Below are 14,744 nucleotides of genomic sequence, written 5' to 3'. Positions count from 1 at the left end.
ACCCGGCTGTAAAAATTTTTCCGATAGGGGTGTTCTTGTAACAGGTTTTAGTTCAGTTAGACAGCTTACACAGCAACACAGAAAGAAAGAGAGTTAATCTCAGACACCTGTAGGGAGAAGAGTGAAGTCAGAGAGATAGTGCGTGTTGTACGGTGGTGTGGTATCCGCCTGCTCACAAAGGAAGTCGTTAGAAGTGACAAAAGCCTATAATGTAAAGACAACTTTGTCACCAATTGATGAGATGTTGGGTGGAGACTGGTGGAGTTTGTCCCTGTCCTACAGAGGGACACAAACAGAGGGGATTTAGGAAGCACCTATATGGGGAGGTAGATGTTTAGTACATGGAGCAAAATGGGACATATAGGAAGAAAGATACTGTACAATGAACTTAACTAAAATATTTTTTTAACATGGAACACAGTCTACACAGAGAAGGTAAGTGAACTGGTAAGGCTGGACTTGTAGGGAGAGATTAATTTGATAGAAAGAAATTTTAGGGATGAGAAATATGGCATTAAAGATGAATTATAGGGAAAGGTCATGTGGAGTAACAGGAAGAGTTAGCGGAAGGGTTATTGGGGTAAAAAGAAATATAGGAGACATTTATAGGAGTTATTGGAAGGGGCTATATGATTTATTAGGCTGAGTTATAGGAAGGAATTATAGGAGGTAATAGGAGGAAATATAGGATAAATTATATGGAGTAAATAAAAGAGATATTGGGAGAAGTTGTATGTCATAATAGGAGGATAAATATGGAGTGGGTATATGGAGTAATACTAGATATAGGAAGATATTATATGGAGTAAAAAAAAAAGGAAGTTTTGGATAGAGGTTATAGAGTTATAGGAGGAGGTAGAGGAGAAGTTATATAGCGTAATAGGAGACTAAATATGGAGTGGGTATATGGAGTAAAACTAAATACAGGGGTTATATAGGAGAGGTTATATAGACTTATAGGAGGTATAGGAGAAGTTATATGGCGTATTAGGAGGAAAAATATAGAGTGGGTATATGGAGTAATAGTAGATATAGGAAGATATTATATGGAGTAAAAAAAGAACGTTTTGAGAGAGGTTATACAGTGTGTCCACCCATATTCTGTCCACCGCCATTAACTTGAGAACGGGCAGCTATAAACATAGAAGTGGTGTCTAGGTATAGTAAAGTAGCCAAGCGTTATGCAATGAAACCACCTGTAGCGCCACCTGGTGGAAAACAACAGAGTTAGCATTTTTATCTCAAAAACGGAACGAGATAGAGAAAAAAAGTGAATTACAAAGTTGTAGGGCATCATCAATTCAATAAGAATTGACACTTTGCATACAGAAATGCTATGATTAGAATGTATAAAACTCACAAGGCTGCGGACGTGAAGCGATACCTCATGGAGACCTTCCTACAAGTCATTGGGTATGGTGGCTGCGTGGAGTGGCCTCCACACGCACCTGACCTGACCCCATTGGACTTCTTTCTGTGATGTCACATCAAACAGCAGGTGTATGCGACCCCTCCACCAACATTGCAGGACGTATGACGACATATTACAGATGCTTGTGCAAACGTGTCACCTACCATATTGCACAACGTGCAGCAAGATACAGTATGCTGTCCAGAGTCCAGATGTGCATTGCAGCTGACGGGGGACACTTTGAGCATCAAAGTTAAATAAGCGCTATATGCGTGACCAGAATTCAATGTTTTGGGGGGAGGGGGTCATGGGTTTCATATCATAGCATTTCTGTATGTAAGCTGTCGATTCGTATTGCATTGATGATGCCCCACAATTTATTAATTTACTTTTTTTTCTCTATCTCGTTCCGTTTTCGAGATAAAAATGCTAACTCCGTTGTTTTCCACCAGGTGGCGCAACAGGTGGTTTCATTGGGTCGCGCATGGCTACTTTACTATACCTAGACACCACTTCTATGCCTGTAGCTGCCGCCGTCTCAAGTTAATGGCGGTGGACAGGATATGGGTGGACACACTGTATAGAATTATAGCAAGAGGTATAGGAGAAGTTATATGGCATGATAGGAGGATAAATATGGAGTGGGTATATGGAGTAATACTAGATATTGGGGTTATATAGGAGAGGTTATATAGAGTTATAGGAGGAGGTATAGGAGAAGTTATATGGAGCAAATGTAGGCGATATTGGAACAGGTTATATGGGGCAATGGGAGGACATATATGTAGAGTGTATATGGAGTAATATAAGATATAGGAAGATATTATATGGAGTAATAGGAGGAAATACAGGGTGAAGTTATATGGAGTAATCAAAAAGGATATTGGTAGAGGTTATATGGTATAATAAGAGGAGATATATGGAAAGAGTATGTAATAGGGCGAGATATTAGGGACTGTATGGATTGATGGGAGGGGATATAATTTGAAATTATATGTATTAATCAAAGTAGATATAGAAAATAGTTATTTGGGGTAATGGAAGATATAGGGGAAGTTATATGGAAGTTATAGGTGGAGATATAGGGGAAGGTATATGAAGTTATAGGTGGAGATATAGGGGAAGGTATATGAAGTAATAAGAAAGAGATGTAGGCAGTGGCTATGTTGAGTAGTAGGAGGTTATAGAGGGAGGGAATATATAGAATAATAGCAGGATGTATAGGGAGATATATAGAGTAAAAAGATAAAAAAGAGGGTTTAGATGGATTAATAGTAGATGATAAATTCAGTGGTAAAATGGAGTAATAATAGAAGATACAGGAAGAGGTTATATGGACTAATGGGGTATATAGTAGAGGTTAAATTAAGTAATAGGAGGATATATAGGGTGAGGATATATGGAGTAATGAAGAGATATAGAGAGTTTGTTGGGGGAGTGAAAGGAGGAGATATAAAGGGATGTTATATATTGTATACTGATAAATAGCAGTAGATATATGAAGATGTGAGGAGTAATAGAAGAAGATATAATGGAGGATAAAAAGGTTACATGAGTAATAGGAATTATAGAAAGAGGTAATATGAGTAATAGGACGAAATATAAGGAATGGATATACTGTATGGAGTAATAGCTGGAGATAAAGGGGAGATTATATAGAGCAATAGGAGGGGATATAGAGGAGAGTCATATGTGCTATAAGGTGGAAAAATAAGATTATATGGAGTAATAAGAGAGAAGTAGGAGAAGGTACCTGGAGTAATAGGAGAAAGTATAGGGAAGGTTAAATGAAGAAATAGAGGAAGAAATAGGGAGAGGTTATTAGGAGTAATAGAAGAAGATATAGGAGAGATTATTTGAAATAACAGGATATATAGAAAAAGGTTATATGTAGAAGCAAGAAGAGATATAAGTTATATGGTGTAATGGGAGAAGATATTCAAGAGGCTTTATGGAGTAATAGAAGGTATAGTAAGAGGATATATGGAGTAATAGGAGGATATATGTGGGAGTATATAAGGAATAATAGGAGATATAGGGGAGTATATATGGAGTAATAGAAAAAGATATAGGGAAAGGATATATAGAGTAATAGGAGGAGGTATATGCAGAGGATATATGGTGTAGTTGGTGGCGATATAGGGAGAGGATATATGGAGTAGCTTGGGGAGATATACGAAGTAGTAGGAGGAGATATAGGGAGATGATATATGGAGTAATAGAAGGTGGTATAGGGAGAAGATATATGGAGTAATAGGAGATATAGGGAAAGGATATATGGAGTAATAGGAGGAGATATAGGGAGAGGATATATGGAGTAATAAATTGAGATATAGGGAGAGGATATATGGAGTAATAGGAGGAGGTTTAGGCAGAGGCTATATGGAGTAATAGGAGGAGGTATAGGGAATGGATATATAGAGTAATAGGAGGAGGAATAGGGAAAGAATATATGGAGTAATAGGAGGAGGTTTAGGCAGAGGATATATGGAGTAATAGGAGGAGGTATAGGGAATGGATATATGGAGTAATAGGAGGAGATATAGGGAGAGGATATACGGAGTAATAGGAGGAGGTATAGGGAGAGGATATATGGAGTAATAGGAGGAGGTATAGGGAGAGGATATATGGAGTAATAGGAGGAGGTATAGGAAATGGATATATGGAGTAATAGGAGGAGGTATAGGGAGAGGATATATGGAGTAATAGAAGGAGATATAGGTAGAGGGTATATGGAGTAATAGGAGGAGGTATAGGGATATGATATATGGAGTAACAGGAGTATGTGTAGGGAAAGGATATATGGAGTAATAGGAGGAGGTGTAAGGAATGGATATATGGAGTAATAGGAGGAGGTGTAAGGAATGGATATATGGAGTAATAGGAGGAGTTATAGGGAATGGATATATGGAGTAATAGGAGGAGGTGTAGGGATATGATATATGGAGTAATAGGAGGAGGTTTAGGCAGAGGGTATATGGAGTAATAGGAGGAGGTGTAAGGAATGGATATATGGAGTAATAGGAGGAGGTGTAAGGAATGGATATATGGAGTAATAGGAGGAGGTGTAAGGATTGGATATATGGAGTAATAGGAGGAGTTATAGGGAATGGATATATGGAGTAATAGGAGGAGGTGTAGGGATATGATATATGGAGTAATAGGAGGAGTTATAGGGAATGGATATATGGAGTAATAGGAGGAGGTGTAGGGATATGATATATGGAGTAATAGGAGGAGGTATAGGGAAAGGATATATGGAGTAATAGGAGGAGGTGTAGGGATATGATATATGGAGTAATAGGAGGAGTTATAGGGAATGGATATATGGAGTAATAGGAGGAGGTGTAGGGATATGATATATGGAGTAATAGGAGGAGTTATAGGGAATGGATATATGGAGTAATAGGAGGAGGTGTAGGGATATGATATATGGAGTAATAGGAGGAGTTATAGGGAATGGATATATGGAGTAATAGGAGGAGGTGTAGGGATATGATATATGGAGTAATAGGAGGAGGTGTAGGGATATGATATATGGAGTAATAGGAGGAGTTATAGGGAATGGATATATGGAGTAATAGGAGGAGGTTTAGGCAGAGGATATATGGAGTAATAAGAGGAGGTATAGGGAATGGATATATGGAGTAATAGGAGAAGGTGTAGGGATATGATATATGGAGTAATAGGAGGAGTTATAGGGAATGGATATATGGAGTAATAGGAGGAGGTTTAGGCAGAGGATATATGGAGTAATAAGAGGAGGTATAGGGAATGGATATATGGAGTAATAGGAGGAGATATAGGGAGAGGATATATGCAGTAATAGAAGGAGATATAGGTAGAGGGTATATGGAGTAGTTGGAAGATATATAGAGAGAGGATATATGGAGTAATAGGAGGAGATATAGAGAGAGGATATATGGAGTAATAGGAGGAGATATAGAGAGAGGATATATGGAGTAATAGGAGGAGATTTAGGAAGGTTATATGGATTAACAAAAAGAAGTGGCATATTTAATAATAGGAATCATACTGGAAACAGATGAGGCGTTTTTCTACTTCAACATTTTATCAGAAGGGGTTAAATAGAACATGTTTATGGATCAACAGGGCAACATAAAGGTTAAACTGACCAAAACGATGAGGTAAAGAATTAATGTTAGGCTCTACATGGAAAGGATATGTACAGAAATAGTAGAAATCTCAGCTCTTAATTCCACCCACAGAGAAAGCTCCCGCCGTCGGTTTTTACTGTATCAATAGACAGGTCTGTGCACAGGCGGAAGGAGAGACCAGATTAATGGCGTTAGTAATCAGAGTGCGGCACAGAGCAGAGAGATGAGAGGTTAATCATCACCATGGGGGTGCTGTATGTTATCAGCGAACACCACAATCCATCCCCCCATATCCTGATCTCTGACCATTTTCCCAAATCCTCAGGAAGCAGCCAGACCCTCTGAAAATGTACTAGGTCCGATCACATATGTGTAATCATGTTGTCTGCAGGGTATGATAGACACACATATCTGCGTGTACATGTGTGCGGACACCGTGTTTGCCAAGGACATCGCAAGACGACGTGTGTACATGTGTGCGGACAAAGTTGCCATGACAACATGTGTGTGGACACTGTGTGCGCCAAGGACACGCCAATACAACATTTGTACATGTGTGTGGACACCGTATGTGCCAAGGACACGCCAATACAACATTTGTAAATGTGTGTGGACACCGTATGTGCCAAGGACACGCCAATACGACATGTGTACATGTGTGTGGACACCGTGTGTGCCAAGGACACGCCAAGACGACATGTGTGTGGACACCGTGTGCGCCAAGGACATGCTAATATGACATGTGTACATATGTGCAGACACTGTGTGCACCAAGGACATGCCAATGCAACATGTGTGTGAACACCGTGTGTGCCAAGGACACACCAAGATGACATGTGTACATGTGTGCGGACACCGTGTGCACCAAGGACATGCCAATATGACATGTGCACATGTGTGGACACCGTATGTGCCAAGGACTCGCCAATACGACATGTGTACATGTGTGTGGACACTGTATGTGCCAAGGACTCGCCAAGATGACATGTGTACATGTGTGCGGACACCGTGTGCACCAAGGACATGTCAATACGACATGTGTACATGTGTGCGGACACCGTGTGCACCAAGGACTCGCCAATACAACATGTGCACATGTGTGTGGACACCGTGTGTGCCAAGGACACGCCAATACAACATGTGTACATGTGTGTGGACACCGTGTGCGCCAAGGACACGCCAAGACAACATGTGTGTGGACACCGTGTGTGCCAAGGACATGGCAATACGACATGTGTACATGTGTGTGGACACTGTGTGTACCAAGGACATACCAAGACGATGTGTATACATGTGTGCGGACACTGTGTGCGCCAAGGACATGCCAAGACAACATGTGTACAGGTGTGCGGACACCGTGTGTACCAAGGACATACCAAGACGACGTGTATACATGTGTGCGGACACCGTGTGCGCCAAGAACATACCAAGATGACATGTGTATAGGTGTGCGGACACCGTGTGTTCCAAGGACATGCCAAGACGACATGTGCACCGGTGTGCGGACACCGTGTGCGCCAAGGACATGCCAAGACATGTATACATGTGTGCGGACACTGTGTGCATCAAGGACATGCCAAGACGACACGTACATTTTACATAAGGTGTTGCTGCAGATCTGCCTTTAAAACCTTCCCTGACAGAAGTATAAATACTGTAAAGGGAGAATGAGTCCCCTTCCTTTTTTTTTAAGAAAAGAAAAGAAATAAATAAATGAGAAAGGGGGTGAGGAGGGCAGAACAGAAATTAAAGGAAAATAAATGGCATATAATTAAATTAAGAGGGAAGTGACTTACAGAGTGGGAGAGAGAGCGGAGCGGAGGGAAGAGGGTGAAAAAGTAAGGAAAAGCTGAAGGAATAATTGAGGTAGGCCAGGTTTCTGGAGGTTGCTATGGAAACATGACGGGATAAGAGGAAGGGAGTGAGGAATGAAGGGAGGCTGGAGGTTGCAGAGTATTTCACCACTAAATCCTTATCTGCCATGATCCTGCTAACTAAAAAGCTAAATCGTTCCCTACAAAGCTGGTCACCACTTCACTAACCCTTTCCCTACCGGAAATATTCACAAACGATGTGTCAATGACCTTTCCAAGACATCTTAAAATGGCTGCCCCCTTTCACCTTTTACAAAAACTTGAGCGCCTTCAAACATTTCTTACAGCCTTAATGACTTCTCGGCATGAAGTTCTGTATTCGCATTTTCTTTTTCTGTAGGTGAAATGGGTCTCCGTATTTAATCTCATTTAGCGCTTAGAAATGTGTGACTACCCTATAGAGCGCCTTAAAATACCAAACCGATCTCGCCTTAATCCTAACATATAACCCTAACCCTTTACAATGCTAAATCCCTCTCTCTCCACGTTGTGGGGAATTTCAGGATTTTATACTGGTGCAAATAAACTCCAGCTCTTGTAATCCTTAAAAAGCGAAAGGGATTAGAGGGTAACAGGGTCAGCAAAAGGGGGAACAGAGGAGGAGGGGTGGAGAGAAAAGGAAAAATTAGGATTCCAACATTAATTATGGGCTGAATTAACGAGTCACCGTGAGGGTAACAGGAAGGGACCAATGAAAATTACCTTTTTGCTCCACTTCTATTCACGCATCAGAAAAGAAAGAGAGAGAAAAATATCAAATGAAAAAGAGGATAGGAAAAAGGAGAGAAAGATATTCATGAGTGTCATTACCAAACCTTTTCCATCACTTAAGGTACCATAAATCTAATCCACCCTCCACCCCAGGTTCCCCCACCACACAAGACAAGCCCAGAACTATATGCCCAATGTGTAATGCAAGGGAAGGGCAGGGAGGTGGTCTTGGGTTCCCAGTAGAGGGTCCTGCAAAGAGAGAGAGAGGTGACTAGAGATGCCTGGGGTTGTGGAACAGTAGGGTTGGAATGGATGGAGATTTTTGGACTGAGAAATCAGTGGGTATGCCAGAAAATGGTATGGGATGAAGGTCAGTGGGTCCCTCAAAGAGGACCTGCAAAGATATAAAAGGGGTAATGAGTGCTTATAGACAAGGCTAATGGATATTCACGAGGTGTCTTGACTACCATAGATCTTCACCGAAAGAAGAGGGCCATGGAATGTGGAAAGAGGACAACATTCGGAAACTGAGACGGAAGGTGAACTCATATCGACTTTGAATAAAACTCAAAACATGTTACTGGATGAGGAAGTAGTGAGATGTCTTCAGGGTGGTGATAAAGTGTGAGATATCTTTAGGGTGGTGATAAAGTATAACGAAGAGAGGGAATGAAAGGATTGAGGTGGAATGAAGAGATTTCAGGAAGAAAGGACTTGACAGGGGACATGAAATGTTGTGGTATGAAAACAGGTCCATGGTTCCTCAGGCTCTGTAAACGAAGAAAGGGAGCGTTGGTCGATGGAGTAAAGGAGGCCATAGCATGATTGTAGAGAACCAGGTGAAGGGGTTTATGATTGGGGCAGTTTCAGGGGAGACACACTCAAGGAATCTGCAATGTAAAAGTTAATATTTACAGACAGGCAAAAGTTAGAAACAGGCAGGGAATATAAAATAGACCAAGATTTAGCAAAAGGTGCTAAGGTTTTGCAGTCCTTATCTAACACCCATGGAAATAAAAATTATGGAGTGCTAAACCTTGCCACCATCTGATAACTCCAGGGCACAGGAATATATTGAGAGATGAAGACAAGCAGAGAGAGAGAAAAAAAAGAGAGGCAGAGCAAAAAAAAAATCTGACTCCGAAAGAAAACGGAGAAATGTCATTCAGGTTGAGAGATGAGATAATACATTGTTTTTTAGAGGAAAAAAAAAAAGAAAGAGACAAACCGAGAAAGATAGAGACAGCCGATCTTAGGCAAAACAAGTCAGGAGCGACAGAATGAAAATTGCTAAGAGTGAGGGACAGGCAGAGGGAAAAGAGACAGAGCGTGACAGCCTTGGCAGAACATCCTGGGGATAGAAGCGTTATATTAATGAGCCCAGCCTGGAAAGGAAAGAAAATAGTTAAGTGTTGTAAATACACAATGCACCTTGCTTTCCCACAGGGCTCCACATGAAGTGGAGCAAATAGCTCTGTCACTAAAAGAAAAGCCTGCGGAGCACTGCAGAGACCTGTCAGTCTGCATACTGGAGGATGGGTGCGGAACAATATTACGTCTGTGTCCGCTCAGCAATGTAACTACAGGTCATGTGTCTACAAGTCACTGAGTAGCAATTAAAATGCATGCAAATATTCACCTTGTGTATGGGTGTGCGCGGTGAATAGCAATGTTTATCCGTGGCGGGAGATGATCCATTCTTAGATGTGCCCTGACAAGTATCAGGAGCTCAGTGCGCTGGATACTAATTCGTTTGTAAAGAAGACGGCATATAACAATATCACTGTATAGTCACGTATGTCTCCAAATATCCAAGGCTATCCTTAAACGTGATGTAGATAATCACCCGCGCACACCAAACTGTGCCAAATTATTCTAAATCTAGGGCTCGGTGACAGATAGGCCCATGTGAATACCGTAGAATGGATACATGACACAGAGAGATACAATAGGAGAGAAAATCAATGAAAATGGATTGCTAAAATGATAAATTATGAACATGTTCTTTAAAGAAAGCTAGCGATTTATTGGAGGGTGATTTTATATATAATTAATCCGCAACGTCAACGGGGCGAGTGAAAGGTTAGGATATGATTAAAATTCAATTATCACTCCAATGCACCATTCAATACAGTGTTGTATATGATCACTGAGAGATCGTTCCTTGCTCCAACTTCTAAAGGCACGTCCAAGTCAACTGAGTTTTAAAAAAGTCCCTCAAACTCATCGAGGAATGGTAGAGAATAACGGGAATGGATATAAGAGAAAGCTATAATGTATGAACCAATCTGCCCTAAAAAATCATATTTTTCTTCATGGTACCAACTGGATCAACATTAAGAACTAGAATTTTACACATTTATATAAGTATTTAGCCTCTTTTGAAACCATCGACAGTTCACACTTTGACCAACTACTGAGGTTGAGTATTCCACAGATTAATAGTTGGTAAAGAAGGCATGTCTCCTCTAGAGATTAAACCTCTCTTTTTCCAAACACAGGGATGTCCTCTTGTCTTTGGATATTTTTTTTTAAAACTGTTTTTGACCAAATTTTTTTAAGGGCCATTTATGTACTTGTACATGTGAATCATGATCTCCTTAGATCTCTCTTCTCAAGCCTAAATAAATATAATTCTATAAATCTTTCCTCATATCTAAGGGCGCATATATTCCTAATGAAGAAACAGGATTAAGCCACTGACAGAAAACCAGGATGCCCAACCCTTCTTCTCTCAATATCTGCCATGGGTGGAACATCTCGTTATACATTAGATCAGAGGTCACCAACCTTCATGGCCTTGAGAGACACATTCAGGTCTGAAAGAAGGTTGCCAGCCACAATCAGGTCTGAGAGAGGATTGTGAGCCACATCCAGCTCTCCCCCCCAGTAGTGACACCCAGAGCCCCTGTTACTAGTATAATCACAGCCAAAGCTCTTCCACAGAAATCACACCAGGGCAGTATACCAAGATACAGGGGTTCCTACTATACTCCTATTGAGATCTGCTCTTCTGTGTGGTACCACTCACAAAAGTAGCCATCTGGAGACCTGCTCTTAGTTGTTTGCTAGACTTGGTGCTTATGCACCAAGCTAAAAGATAGTCGCGAGCCACAAATCACAGGCCTGTGAGTCACATGTGTCTCCTGAGCTACAAGTTGGGAACCCTTGCAATAGATGCTAAGACAATCCCATTGAAAATGGCAAACTTGATAAATGTTCTTATGCCTTATTCAGATGGCCTTTTTTCGACTTAGGGAACATGGACTCATTAGACTGTATGGAGCTGTTCAAATGTCCTTATTTTTGTGGACTTTGTCTACAAAAAAAATAAATCCCATATTTGTTCTTGATTCAAGTCAAGGCATTTTAATACAACGGAAAAACAACTTTCTAGTAGAATGTTAGTATTTTCAGACTTAAAAAGGGGACTGCTTAAAATCTTTAATTCACAATCATTTATGATATTTTAAGGAAGTATCTGGTGACTGTCAAATGTTACGTGTTTACAATGCTCTAACAGAAGCCCCAAACTATGTCTCTACGTCACTATTGTAATAAGGATTAGGAGGCATTGGACCTAAATTAAACAATAGGGGGCAATTTTTTATGATTAAAATTTAAATTCACATAATACCCATCTGACAAGTATTTTTGCACCTTGGTTGTCAGTACAGCATAAGTGTGCCATTGTTCTTGGATCCTAACAGTCATTCTTCTATTGTTTGTTGAATTATGTCACTTTTTTGGATCATAGCTGTCAGTTCTCCATTGTTCTTGGATCCAGTTTGTCTGTGTACCATTGTTCTTCTATCCAATTTGTCTGTGTACTATTGTTTTTGGATGCAGTGTGTCTGTGTACCATTGTTCTTGAATCCAGTTTGTCTGTATACCATTGTTCTTAGGCCCAGTTTGTCAGTGTACCAATGTTATTCTATCTGGTTTGTCAGTGTACCATTGTTTTTGGATCCGGTTTGTCTGTGTACCATTGTTCTTGGATCCAGCTTGTCAGTGTACCATTGTTCTTAGATCCAGTTTATCTGTGTACCATTGTTGTTGGATCCAGTTTGTCTGTTTACCACTGTTCAAGGATCCAGTTTGTCTGTGTACCATTGTTCAAGGATCCAGCTTGTCAGTGTACCATTGTTCTTCTATCCAACTTGTGAATGTACCATTGTTCTTGAACCCAGTTTGTCTGTGTACCATTGTTTTTCGATCCAGCTTGTCAGTGTACCATTGTTTTTACATCCAGTTTATCTGTGTACCATTGCTTTTGGATCTAATTTGTCTGTGGACCATTGTTCTTGGATCCAGCTTGTCAGTGTACCATTGTTCTATGGACCAATTTCTCATGTACATTGTTCTTTGATATAGTTTGTCAGCATACCATTGTTCTTTGGTCTGGTTTGTCAGTGTACTGTTCTTGGATGGAGTTTTTCAGGGTACCATTATTCTAGGTTCCAGAATTGTAATTGTGCCATTGTTCCTAGATCAAGGCCTTCAATGTGCCATTGTTCTTTTATTTTAGCTTTCAGCATAGTATTTTTCTAGCAACTAGGTTGCCATTGTACTGTTGTTCTTGGACTTCAGAGTTCAGCGCACTATTGTTCTTGGGTCTCAGTCATATGTGTACCGTTTTGGAGTGATTTATGCTGTCGAAGTTGCATTGTTTTGGAAGTAGATTTTAATCCAACCATTGTTCTTGAATCTCATCTTTCAGTGCAGCATTATCCTTAATTTATCAGCCATCCTTATGTCATTGACACTGCATCTATGTTGTTAATGTGCCAGTGTTTTTTTAATCTAGATTCTCCATGCAACATCATTGATATATGTGCCATTGTGATTGGATCTCAGCTGTCAGTGTTCTGTTTTTTGATCCCAGCTGTTAGTGTACAATTGTTCTTGGAATTCCACTGTCAATGTACCATTGTTTTTGGATATCAGCTGTTAGTGCACCATTGTTCTTGGATATGGGCTTTTATTGTACTATTGTTCTTGAATCTCAGCTGTCATGTGTGCCAGTGTTGTGGTATAAAGGTTGTTAATATGATAGTGTCCTAGTACATATAACATTGTTATTGGATTTCAGCTATGTGCCATTGTTCTTGGCTCTCGGGTATCTATGTGCCTTTGTCCTTGTGGAGAGTGACATGCCAGGTCTGGCATGCCAGTATAAGGAGACTTAACTGCCTGCAGTGCTTCTCTGGAAAATTAAATATACAAATTGGCTCCTCAGAGAGGAAGAAGACTTGAACTGTAGTGCCACCTATTGGAAGTAGCAATCCTAAAAGTCAATATCGACTCTTTAATTAGCCTTCACATATGACTTAGGATAGAAAACAAAACTAGAATTTAAATTTGTGAACACGATGGTTCGGGGTATTGCCCCTCGTTAATGCAAAGTATGAGATCTGATTTGGCTATGGGAGAGGCTAAGGGGTACTTTGCACGCTGCGACATCGCTACTGCAATATCGTCAGGGTCAAATCGAAAGTGACGCACATCCGGCGCCAATAATGACATTGCAACGTGTCAAGCCTAGATGCGCCGATAAACGATCGCAAAAATTGGTGATATGTGTAGTGTCGGTCATTTTCATAATGTCGCACCAATAGGAGATACGATGTTGTTCCTCGTTCCTGCGGCAGCACACATCGCTGTGTGTGAAGCCGCAGGAACGAGGAACATCTCCTTACCTGCCTCCACCGGCAATGCGGAAGAAAGGAGGTGGGCGGGATGTTTACGTCCCGCTCATCTCCGCCCCTCTGCTTCTATTGGCCGCCTGCCGTGTGACGTCGCTGTGATGCTGCATGACCCGCCCCCTTAGGAAGGAGGCAGGTCGCCGGCCAGAGCGACATCGCACGGCACGTAAGTGCGTGTGAAGCTGCCGTAGTGATAATGTTCGCTACGGCAGCTATCACAAGATATCACATGTGCGACAGGGGCAGGTACTATCGCGCTCAGCATCGCTAGCATCGGATAGTGATGTCGCAGCGTGCAAAGTACCCCTAAAACTGGGATCTAAGGGGTAAGGTTTTTCATGGAGAGTGACATCTTTGGATCTCAGGTATCTCTGTGCCATTGGACATTGGACCTTAGGTATCTATGTACCATTGTCCTTGTAGGTATCTATGGGCTATTGTCCTTGGTTCTCAGGTATCTACATCTACAGTATATGCACAATATACCATTGTTCTTGTATAGCCATATCCATTCTCTATGCACAATTGTCGTTGGTTCTCAAATATTCATATGACATTGTCTTTGGATCTCACATATCCATGAGCTATTGTCCGTGGATATCAAGTTACCTTGTTCCAATGTCCTCGAATCTCAGATATCTACGTGCCATTGTTCTTAGATCTCACATATCCATATGCCATTGTCCTTTGAAGTAGCTATCTTGTGCCATAGTTCTTGGATCTGGAATATTTATCTGCCAAGTTTTGTGGATCTTGGGATCCATGTACCATTGTCTTTGGGATCTCTTTTATCTATATGCCATTATTCTTAAGGCTCCTCAGTCCAATGTATATGGGGGGCCTTGGACAGATGATTATCAGGGGAGATACGGATCCAACATGTCCGATTTTGGATTGCCCATACTTTTGATCTATAGAGATAAGC

General features: G+C 40.9%; 1 protein-coding gene across 4 annotated transcripts in view; it reads right to left on the bottom strand.

Annotated features, from left to right (window-relative positions):
- ADGRL1 (adhesion G protein-coupled receptor L1) overlaps positions 1 to 14,744 on the bottom strand; it is a 551,629-nt gene that overhangs the window by 107,955 nt on the left and 428,930 nt on the right. The window contains exon 1 of one of the 4 annotated variants that reach the window (XM_075346320.1): positions 7,651 to 7,929. The exons of 2 other annotated variants lie outside the window; for them this stretch is intronic. In XM_075346320.1, coding sequence (XP_075202435.1) covers positions 7,651 to 7,681 — 31 coding nt within the window. In that variant the 5' untranslated portion in view covers positions 7,682 to 7,929. Of the gene's footprint in view, positions 1 to 107; positions 258 to 7,650; positions 7,930 to 14,744 lie in introns of those variants that run through there. One more of the 4 variants, XM_075346321.1, reaches the window with a different exon arrangement.

Source organism: Anomaloglossus baeobatrachus, chromosome 4 (genome assembly GCF_048569485.1).
Source record: "Anomaloglossus baeobatrachus isolate aAnoBae1 chromosome 4, aAnoBae1.hap1, whole genome shotgun sequence".
Taxonomy (NCBI): domain Eukaryota; kingdom Metazoa; phylum Chordata; class Amphibia; order Anura; family Aromobatidae; genus Anomaloglossus; species Anomaloglossus baeobatrachus.
Note: the sequence above shows the minus strand (reverse complement) of the source record. Positions and strands in the feature narration are given on the sequence as shown.